At 53.5% G+C, this 11,811-nt stretch overlaps 1 protein-coding gene across 1 annotated transcript; it reads left to right on the top strand.

Moving 5' to 3' along the window:
* The first annotated feature begins 9,608 nt into the window (after window positions 1–9,608).
* Window positions 9,609–10,793, top strand: LOC145404392 (uncharacterized). Its single transcript, XM_080275911.1, has one exon. It carries the CDS (start codon window positions 9,609–9,611, stop codon window positions 10,791–10,793), a length of 1,185 nt encoding a protein of 394 aa, XP_080132037.1.
* Window positions 10,794–11,811: the final 1,018 nt, after the last annotated feature.

The raw sequence follows: 11,811 nt of genomic DNA, 5'->3' as shown, positions 1-11,811 counted from the left end.
GTCGTGAGCACCGCTGTAGATGCTGCACACTACCAGGCGGTTGCAGTTGGCACGGTGGTGGCCGACCCTCTCTCACCGGTAGCAGCGAAGAGGTTCCGGTGTGTAAGGCCTCAGCCAGAACACACCCCAGTTGCCTAGGTCTAGGGACGGCACAAGCAGTCCATGAAGGGTGACACAAACTTGCTGTGTCTCCTCCCTCGTCCTGCAATTTGGACATCGCGATGCCTCCTCCACTAGCTGGTGCTGTAGGAGTATGGCCACTGGCATGCGTCGCGGGTAGCCCATCACTACAGCCTTAGTGACCTAGCCACCCAGAGGCAGCTGTGCTATTCAGACGAGCGGAGCTTCATCCTCTGCCACCACCTTCAGCTGGAGATAAGCATCCTCAGTGGACGGGATGAGGACACAGCTCTCGTCCCTCCCATAGCAGTTCGTGACTGCAAGCACCAGCAGATGGTTTTCTAGGGCTGCAACTGCGTCGTAGCTCGTGGCAAAGCCCTACTGCACAGGGACACGGAAGGCAGGAAAGTTTGAGTGGGACAGCAGTGGTATCTCAATTGATACTGACGGGCGTGGAGCAGGTGGAGACCATGGTGGAGCTGGCGGGTGGGATACCGGTGCTGGATCGTTTCCCTGCATCGCTCGCCGTGGTTTTTGCGACACAGTGACCCAGGCGTCTTCCTCAGGAGAGGCAGCAGTGACTGCAATAGTGGCAGCCTGGGAAGGAGTAGCAGTGGCTGCAGGCACCACAGCAGCGCAAATGCTCTGAATCTTGCCAGAACGAGCTGGCGAGGGTGACGTCGTGGAGGGAGCCGACATTGAGCTGCATGGCTTCGTTCTTTTGGCTGCAGGACCTCGCACAGAACGCGAGGAGGCTGGGTTGGCAGAGGTGGTGGACAGAACAAAGGAGGCAGTAGGCACCTCCTCCATCACCTCATGGAGGCAGGCAACCTTGACCAAACAGGCTGAGGAGAAGGAAGGCTTTGTAGCAGCGCAATGACGAGCTACAGCCCCGCTGGATCGAAGAGCAGGGTGAGCAGCATTAGAAACCTCAGGTGTGGACGAGTGGGAGCTATTGGAGAAAAGCCTCCGCTCCTGCTTCGCACCTGCAACAGGTGTTGGTGAGGTGAGCCTCAATGCAGAGGCAGGGGGGTGGGCAGGCCCCACAGGCCTAGGGATACCGGATCCCTTCATCCCTGCTACACACACACACACACACACACGCACACGCAAACACTCAGCCAGAGCAAAAGATTAAACCAAAAAGTGGCCAAAGTCCCTAAAGTGACGGGCAACCTATGCTCCGTGCTCTCTAAAGGGCGACGTATGAGACCCCACCAGTTCCCCGTGAGAGTCTTCCCTAATCTAACAGAGCCGCCCTCACTGCCTCCTTTAACCAGGCCCTAATGGCCCCCGTTCATGGAAGTGCCCTAACGGCATCCCCACATGGTTCGGCGTCGTACTACAGTGAGAGACACTAACGGCCGGCCAAAACACACACACACACACACACCAAAACACAGTCAGACAGACGTCTGTCTTGGAGACAGACTCCCAACAAAAAGCAGTGAAATACAGAAAAATTCTCCTCAGCGCCAGAGACTAAGTCCCTTAAGTGGCAAAACTGGGAAAAACGCAAGAAATTCTTCCTTCATAACTGAGGCAAAGTCTAGTGTTAGAGAGAGACGTGCCAGAGATCTGCACAACACGGCGGCTGGTCAGAGAGTAGTCCAGCCCTCAAGATCCTGGTCCTGCTCCTACTCGACCTCAAAGTCAAGATTCTTACAGCCCTGATCCTTTCAGCCCTGATCCTTACAGCCCTGATCTTCAAGCTCTGATCCTTCAAGCTCTGATCCTTGTAGCCCTGATCCTTACAGCCCTGACCCTTACAGCCCTGATCCTTCCAGCCCTGATCTTCCCAGTCCTGATCCTTTCAATCCAGATCCTTACAGCCCTGATCCTGCAAGCCTTGATCCTTTCAATCCTGATCCTTCCAACCCTGATCCTTTCAATCCTGATTCTCTAAGCCCTGATCCTCCAGCCCTGATCCTGCAAGCCCTGATCCTGCAAGCCCTGATAGTCCCTCCATCCTTCAAAAGCCTCCTGATCAACCCAATCCCTTTGACCCCATCCATGAGGCCTAATCCCCTGAGTACATCCCACCGCCTCTCAATCCCAGTCCCCCTAATCCCAGCACTAATCACAATACCGTGGCCACCAAACTCTCAATCCCAGTCCCCCTAATCCCAGCACTAATCACAATACCGTGGCCACGAAACGCGAAATCCCAAGCCCAACCCAGGATGAGCCAGTGAATAATCCCAATCCATCCCAGCCTGACCACGAGGTGATGTAGAGAACAAGGTCAAATGCCAATGCTCTTCCTACTGATCCACCCAGAAGTGATCCACCTGGTTCTCCTAGTGATCCACCCAGTCCTAGTGATCCATCCAGAAGTGATCCACCCAGTCCTAGTGATCCACCCAAAAGTGATCCACCCAGTCCTAGTGATCCAACCAGAAGTGATCTACCCAGTCCTAGTGATCGATCCAGTCTAAACGATCCACCCAGTCCACTCCTCTCGCATAGCTTGGCCTGGCCAGTCGCCATTATGCCCGAGTGTTCCAGCGCCCCTGCTCGTGCCTGCGACCCGTTGAGGGGGGCACCAACCACCAGTTCTGTGCCGTCAGGAGTCACCACCATCCAGGGAACCGTGAATTGGTTCAACGTGAGATCGTGCTACGGTTTCATCAAACGCCGGGACACTGGCGCTGATGTTTTCGTGCACGCATCTGGGATCGTTGCACCAAATCCACGGCATTTCCAGCGCTCACTTGCCGAGGGAGAGACGGTGGAGTTTTGTGTTGTCCAGGCTTCCAAGGGTCCTGAGGCTAAGGACGTCACTGGGCCGGGTGGTGTTGCTGTGCAGGGCTCTGCCCATGCACGGCGGCGTCACCCTGCCCAGAGACGCCGGCCAAAAGGGCCTTGGAAGTGCTAGCAACACAAACACACTTGTTGCGATGTGTATCGCGACGGCTGAGGCGTTCAGTGGGGGTAGCAAGGCGGTTCTGGCTGTTCTCCTTCCTCAGATCTTTGAGGAGAACGGCCTTCCACGCCTTGCTATTCCCCGAAGCTTCACCCGCGATCCTCGTCTCCCCCCTCGTCAGGAGCGTCAGGCCCGGCGACAGCAGCCACCACCACCTCGCCCGACACCGCGAAAACGGCTGCGTCTGTCTGCCCCTCTCAACCGGACGACTGGCGCCACCACCTCGGACCCTTCGATCACCGACCCGGAACCGTTACAGGCCATGGATTGTGAGCATGGGGAGACTGTCGTGGAGGTCCACCTCCCTTCGTCAGGAGCTGAGGAGGAGCGTGTTTCGTCCCCCGTCCCTTCAGAACACCAGGACGTCGTGGAACCCTCCTCCTTGCCCTCTCCATCTGCTCCTGACGAAGTGGAGGAGCCTCTTCCTTCACCACCGCCTGCCGCCATTGCTCTATCTTCTTCTCCCCCTCCACCCAAGGAGAAGAGGAAAAAGCACAAGAAGAAAGGGGGAAAGATCAAGAGCGACCCCTCCACCGTTGCTCGCCGGATCGAGGCCCTCCTTCCACCACTCTCAGACTCTCGTGATCTCGATGCTCGCACGGATGCGGACCTAGAAGAGCTACTCGAGTGCCTCACGGATCCGATCAACGAAGCCGATACACTACCTCTCGTATATCAGAGACTGTATCAGAAGATTGGTGAGGCATACATCTCCAACTCCCTCTCTCCATCTGAGGAAGCCGTCATCCGTGAGGGCATCGAGATCGATCCACCACGTGCTGCTCTCATTAATTACATCGCTACCAGACTGCTCTCCTAAACGCTGAGCCACGCCTGATCCTGTTCTGCCTTGCTGCCTTGACATCTAGCCGTCACTGCTTTGCTCTCTTTGAGAGCTTGTTTTCGCTTTTTTCTGTGACGGGCTCTCTGTTTGCCCGTGTCCTCCCTACGTGAGGCGAATATTCAACAAACAACAACAAACACCCAGTCCTTCAAGTGATCCACCCAGTCCTCCAGGTGATCCAGTCAGCCCTCCAGGCAATCCTAATTCACCACAGACTGATCCTACAAACCTAGATCCTTCTCAAAGTGATCCTCCAAACCCTGATCCCTCACCAGATCCTACAAACCCTTCTCCTATAAACCCTGATCCTGCAAACCCTGATTCTGCACCAAGCGATCCTACAAACTCTGATTCTGCAAACTCTGATTCTGCACCAAGGGATCCTACAATCCCTGATCCTGCACCTAGTGATCCTGCAAACACTGATCTTACAAAACCAGATCCTACAAACCCCCGAATCCTCACCAAGTGATCCTGCAAACTCTGATCGTGCAAACCTTGATCCTTCACCAAGTTATCCTACAAACCCTGACTCTGAAAACCCTGATCCTACAAATCCTGATCCTTCAAACCCTGATCCTACTCTCAGTGACTCTACAAACCCTGATCCTACAAAAACCTACCCTGAAAACCCTGATCCTACAAACCCGGACCCTGAAAACTCTGATCCTGCAAACCCTGATCCTTCTCCCCCTGATGACTCCTTGCTCAGACGCCGTCTGGTTCTGAGCTCTGGCCACTCTCTCTCTCAGACTGGATTCTGTCTCGTTTACTGAGGTGGAATTTTGTCGGCTTTTCCTGGTTTTTCTTTATCTTTTGGGACTCAGTCTCTGTTGCAGACACTGAGTTTCTGTTTACTATACTCGAGGCTCAACTCTGTTCCTGACAGACAGCCACTGCCTGACTGTGAGAGTGTTTGTCTAGTGTGTTTGCGTGTGTTTGTCTGTGTTTGTGTGTGCTTTTTTTTTTTTTTTTTCACGGCTAGCCGTTAGTGTCCCCTGACGTGGTATGACGCCGAACCCTGAAGGGATGCCGTTAGGGCACTTCCATGTAGGGGGGCCTTTAGGGCCTGGTTATAGGAAGCGTCAGGGGCGGCTCTTTCTGCTAGGGTTAGGACAAGTCCCACAGGGGGCAGTAGCGGGTCTCCTATGTCGCCCTTTAGAGGGCGAGGAGAATAGGTACCCGTTACTGTAGGGCCTTTTTTTTTTTGCCGTGCTTTCTAGTTTATTTTTTAGTGTGTTTGCTTTGTTTTTAATGCGTGTCTGGTATATGTGTGTGTGTGTTTGTGTGTTTGTCCCTCAGGGACATGATTAGGACACAAATCCCCCGACCCACGGGCCAAACCCGTCAAACCCTTTCCCAGCAGAGGACGTCTCGCCCTGGTGCCATGCCAGGCGCGAAGCGGGAGCGGCGTCTTTCAGATGCCAGCTCCCACTCGTCGACGTCTGGCAACGCCTCTGCTTCACCTAACTCTCCTAGGCTTAAGGGGACTGCTCCCCATGCGTGGCCTGTTGCCTCAGGCCCCCTTTCCTCTTCAGCACACGCACGTGCAACCAAGGTTGCACGTGTGCATGAGGGAATGGAGGACGATGCTTCGGCTCCTCCTTCTGTCCCCAGAACCAAAGGAAAGACCGCTGGTGCCACCCATCCAGCCGCCACTCCCTCTGTGCGCTCGCGCCTTCAGGCACCCACCACTGCCAAGGTGCCACCACCTGGTGCCTTGGCTGCACAGAAAGTCCGTGCTGCAATAGCACCTACTACTGCCGGCTCTCCTGCTGAAGTTGCCCATTCTGCTACAGCTGTCGACTCTCCTGATCCCGATAGACTTATCCCTGTGGCGCGCAAACCACGGCAAGCGCTGCAGGGAAACTCCCCTCCTCCAACATCCAGGACTTCGGTGCCACGGAGGCATCCCTCCGTGTCGGTAGCTCGCTCTTCTTTCCCAGCGTTCCGCATGCCTGTACAAGAGGGGCACACGACCAGTTACGACGCTGTAGCTGCACTGGAGCGTCACGTGCCGTGGCTGCGATGCTCCAATCTAATCGGGAAAGATGGGAGCTCAGTCTTGGTGCCGAAAGACGAGGGAGCTTACGACCTATTGAGGGCGGCAGCACAGAACGAGGCCTCCCCTGTCAAACTAATAGAGCTGACACCTGGGCAGCAGAACAGAAAGGCAGTTGTCATGGGCTACCCCTTGCGGATGCCTGTGGAGATACTGTTACAGCACCCTCAGGTCGAAGAGGCAACCTGCTGCCAGAAAGCGCGTACCAGGAAGGAGACTCGACAGGTTGTTGTCACCCTGCGGGGTCCTCTGATCCCTGCGATCGACCTGGGGAACTGGGGAGAATACCACCTCCGCCCCTTCACCCCCGAGCCACTCCGCTGCTACAGGAACCAGCGATACGGCCACCACAGAGCCACTTGCAACCGGGCCACAGTCTGCGGGATGTGCAGCGGCCCGCACGAAACGGAGAGGTGCTTGGCCAAATTCAAGGCCAAGGAGGCTGTCTCCACCCACTGCCCCAACTGCTCGGGAAAACACCATGCGTGGCACCCCAGCTGCCCTACCAGAGTAGCACTGGTCGATCGGGGGCGAGAACGCCAAGTTGCCTGGGTAAAGGAGCAACAGGCAAGCAGCAACAAACCGGCACCTCCAGGAACCTTCATTTGGGGACAGCAACGCCGTCCAATAGCAACTGCACCTCCAGTGCTAGACGAGGCAGTGTTTCCGCCACTCCAACCTGTTCTCACTCGTCACACGACGACCGCGGAGGTCCATCACTCTCCTCCCCCTCCAGTTCAGAAGACAGTCGAGGAGTTTACTCCACCCATGCCCCACAACACGGACTCTCCTCTCATAGTCTTCACAAGGGAAGAACTGCGAATGCTGGGCACAGAAATTGCCAGAAGCCTGGCTCAGATGCTGGGCACGATTCTCGGCAGGCCTCTGGAAATGGCACCATTAGTGCAGGCCGTCGACGCCATTGTCAACAAAGTGGTGGAGGCAAAGCAGCACCCATGCCCTCCTACCCTAGTACCTCCTGCATCACCTCCCACACAGACAACTGTGGAAGAGCCAATACCAACCGAGCTTCCTCTGCCTCAGCCCCAAATATCAGTCAACATTCCTCCGGGACTCGCACCAGCCACAGCAGCAATCGAGGAAGAGTGGAGGGCCCTCGGACTCCCAACAGATCCTCCCCAGTGCCAGACACCGCTGCCAGCCTCTGAGTCCTACAGTGGAACTGCTTAGGGGCACGGAGCAAGCTCACCCACCTCCAGGAGGTGGCTGCTCAGGAAAACATACATGTCTTCCTGCTCCAAGAGACACTCCTCCCCCACAGCTCCACTTTTTGACTCGGAGGCTTCAAGGGCTTTTTTCTCCCCCGGATCAGGGGTACTACATGAGGATGTGCTATCCTCGTTCGGGATTACATCCCCTACCACGAGTACGACCCTCCAATACACTGCAGCAAGGGCGTAGAGGTGCAAGGTGTTGTTTTGCATCTTGCCTCGACCTCCCTGACATTTTTCAATGTCTATAAAAATCCAGCAGGGACCCTTGATCTGGGAGAGATTATGGCTCATGCTGCAGCGGAGTCCACATTCATTACGGGAGATTTTAACGCTCACCACCATGTTCTCTCCTCGCCAATTTCAACAAACGAAGACGGTCGCCACCTCGCCATGGCCTTAGAAGAATTCCCTGGAGTAGCCCTCTTAAACAATCTGTCTGAGCCCACCCACGTAAGCGGTGGTAGGCTTGATCTCTCCTTCGTTTCTTCTCCTCTTGCCAGTGTGTCCAGGTGGTCCCTACACCCGTACCACACTAGCGATCATTTCGCTCTGGTGACGGATCTCCCGGAGGCCCCACTCCCACCTCCTCCGCCACCTCCACCTCGCTGGGACCTCTTACTGGCCAACATTTGCTGAGGCTGTTCAGGTCGCCCTAGTCTCTGTCGCTCCTCCGTTCACCCTTGAGGACAATGAAGAACATGTTGCCCACACACTTCATCGTGCCGCCACTGCCAGTGTTCCCCTTACAAAGAGCCCCACGGCCCTCTTTCAAGACCATTGGTATTACGATGAGAGGGTCCATGAACTAAACCATCGGCTCAACTCGGCACGAAAGACATTTCGACGACGACCCTCTTCACCTACAAGGAAATACCTGGCTGCAGTGGCGCGACATCTCCCATGAAAAACGCCGTACAAGGGAGGAGGCTTGGATAAAATGGTGCTGGTCCCTAGACTGCCACTCCACTCTTAAAGAGATGTGGGCCCGTATTAAATATGTGTCCAGTCCCAGGCTTCCCAGACCACCATCCCACCCTGATCCAGCAGGCGAGGCCGAACGTCTTGCAGTCCTCTTTGCTGCACGCACAGCTTCTAGTGTGCTACCGCAAGATGTCAGGGACTTGCAGGCACGCCTTGCAGACCCTCGTGTGGAAGCAATTGAGGCAGCTTGCTCCCGCTTGGATGACGCTGACCACCTTTTTACCAATCATGAACTCGACAGGGCACTTAAAAACAGGCAGGATACAGCTGCAGGAAGTGATGGTGTAGTGTACTCCTTCCTAGCCCATGCTGGCCCTAGTGGGAAGGCCACTATCCTTGATTTGTTCAACTGTTCATGGGTGGAAGGTCGCCTCCCGAGATCGTGAAAAACAGCCATTATTCACCCCATACCCAAACCTCGTGACCCAACCAACATGAGGCCGATTTCCCTTCTCAGCTGCATAGCTAAGACTGCGGAAAGGCTAGTGCTTTTGCGGCTTGCTTGGAGATTAGGCCCTCTCCATCCACATCTTTTTGCCTTTCTCCCGGACAGAAGCACGATACACTGTCTCACTTCCCTTTTGGGTATGCTGAGACGCGGTCATGGTATGGCTGTTTTCCTCGATCTCGAAAAGGCTTTTGAGATAGCCAACCCTCTTGCTGTCCTGGCAGCTCTTGCAGCTAAAGGGGTGGGGGGAAGACTTCTCTCGTGGGTGAAGGATTTCTTTCATGACCGATCAGCTCGAATCCGCTTCCAGGGTCACATTTCTGCCTCTTACCCGCATGAGAATGGCACTCCACAGGGCAGTGTGCTGAGCCCTCTTCTTTTTAATGTATTCATTGAGGACCTCCTTAATACCAACTATGGCCGTGGTGTTACACTACTCTGTTATGCGGATGATCTTGCTCTTGTTTTTTCACAGAGGAACTGTTTTGTACAGGCACCAGTCGCCCTTTCCCACTTATATGACAAGTGCTGTGACCTTGGCCTCAAGGTCAACTTTGAAAAATCAAAATGCCTGCCTTTTGGTCTACGTCCACCTGATCGTCCTCTTATTTTTGGGGGTCATCATCTGGAAGTGGTTCACAATCACCAATACCTAGGTGTTTGGCTTGACAGCCGGTTAACAGCCGGTTTACGTTCAGTTGCCATGTCCGCTATTTACGAGAACGTGATGCTACCCGTACCTCTGCCCTCAGAGCCCTCTGTAGTCGCTCTCTAGGGGCCTCATTTTGGGTCCTCAGAACATTTTATGTGCATGCCATTCGCTCGATAGTGGACTACAGTGCACCGTGCTTAATAAACATCTCTGAAAAGCTCAGCAGGTCTCTGGAAGTTATCCAGAACACTGCTCTGCGTGTCATGCTCGGTGCACCCGCATGGACTCGTCTTGTCAACCTCAGGGCTGAGAGTGCCTTCCCGTTTCTTAAGTATCAGATATGGGCACGAACAACGCTGTCACTGCTCAACTCTGCCGACATCAATTACATCTTCCTGTGTCTGCATTACTTCAGCGTACTCTAAGTCGACCCCCACATCCACACCCGGAAGGGGACTGGATTCTTGCAACTGCTGACATCATCCGACGCCTGGATGTAACTGACGCCATTATAGGACCCCCTGATTTGCCCTGTCCTGGATACTCACCTGCACCACCTTGGCGAACTTCAACTTTTACGTATGTTCTTTTTTCGTCAGGGACTTCAAGGTCTTCATTTCCTGCTGTACTACGCCAGGATGGACTCCGACGTGTGGCAGACCTTCACGCACCAAACTCTGCTATTTATTACACAGACGGGTCGGTTGATGCTCAGGGGAATGCAGGAGCTGCAATGGTCTATGGCACTCATGTCGAGACTTGGCGGATATCCTCTGGGGTCTCTGCATACCAAACTGAGTTGGTTGCCATACTGGGTGCACTTAAACATGCTGATCGACACCTCTCTCGACGTGTCGTTATCCATACAGACTCCCTCTCTTCCCTCCACGGCCTCATGGTGCATCGATTCCCTGATAATATCCATCTCATGACAAGTATCATGACGGTGGCTGAGTCAATCACTAGGAGAGGTGGTGAAATTTTTCTTCATTGGCCACCTGGACATGTTGGCATTGCAGGGAATGAAAATGCTGACGTTGCTGCTCGGCAGGCTTGCTCTCTTCCTCAGGTAACATTTCCTTTACGATCCAGTATCTCTGCTGTCATGCGCAGGGTGACCACCACCATAGGCCACATGTCACGTGAAGAACACGAGACACAAGTTTGGGAGGGATCACGCTCGGCAAAATGGTACGCCACAGCAACGTCCTATGCACCCCTATCGGTTGCACCTGGTACTCCCAGTCACACTATAGTACGTATTCGTAGATTACGATTAAGATTTCCCTGTTACAGTCAGATAACAGGTAGTAACCCTGAACCATGCCCTCACTGTCTTGAACAAAGCGATCAGCCTTTGATTCATTATGTCCTGGACTGTCCTGCAACAGCCCATCTTCGTTCCAGCCTCAATGACCACCCTCTCGGTGGCTTAGTCAGATCCCAGATGGAAGCAGGTATCATTGGAAGAACTCCAACTGCCGTGCTTTTGAGGGTGGTTACTGCCTACCCTCCTCCTCGATAGAGATTAACCTGCTAGAAGTAAGAATAACTACTCTGACGGGCTTTCCATACCCGTGATCTCCTTTTTAGGAGAACGAATCTAATCTAACTAACTAACATCCCCCTGATCCTACAAATCCTGATCCTGCAAACCCTGATCCTACAAACTTTGATCCTACAAACCCTGATCCTGCAAACCCTGATCGTATGGACCCCGACCCTGAAAACCCTGATCCTACAAACTCCGACCCTGAAAACCCTGATCCTACAAATTCCGACCCTGAAAACCCAGATCCTACAAACCCCGACCCTGAAAACCCTCTTCCTACAAACAGTGATCCTTCTCCCACGGATCCTACAAACCCTGACCCTAAAAACCATGATCCTACAAACCCTGATCCTTCTCCCGGTGATCTTACAAACCCTGACCCTAAAAACAATGATCCTACAAACCCTGATCCTTCTCCCGGTGATCCTACAAACCCTGACCCTACAAACCCTGATCCTTCTCCCAGTGATCATACAAAACCAACCCCAAGTGATCATTCTACCGATCCCCCAGCAGACGAGCCGACGGAAGAAGAAAGAAGGCAGCCTCTTCAACACGTAACCATTCTCATCTTCATAGTGTTGGAGGAAAACTTGGACCTAGAATAGGCTTTCATGTGAATATCAATGGGTAACGTGTGGTAAATTAAGGTACAATCGCTGTCAATTATTAGTGGTCCAGGGGGTGGTGTGTTTGGGTCCTATGTGGCACTTGTGTATGTGTTTTTATCTCGAAGTCTACTGTGGTCTGATCACTGTAACTGGTCTGTTTGAGATATTAGAGGTGAGATGGAAACATATCCACTAATGCCACTTAAAATATCGAACACACTACGTCCTGTGGTACGCATATTTGAGGGCGATTGTATATCATGAACACCCTCACAATCACACACATTTTCGTTATGTGAAAAGTAACTCAAAAACGTCAGTCACAGAATCTAGACAATTTTTCAGTACTGACCTTGCTACTAAGATATGTCAATAAAACT

Source organism: Coenobita brevimanus, chromosome 63 (genome assembly GCF_032717465.1).
Source record: "Coenobita brevimanus isolate Jiangsu-jjx chromosome 63, ASM3271746v2, whole genome shotgun sequence".
Taxonomy (NCBI): domain Eukaryota; kingdom Metazoa; phylum Arthropoda; class Malacostraca; order Decapoda; family Coenobitidae; genus Coenobita; species Coenobita brevimanus.
This window is presented reverse-complemented; position numbering and strand designations above follow the sequence as displayed.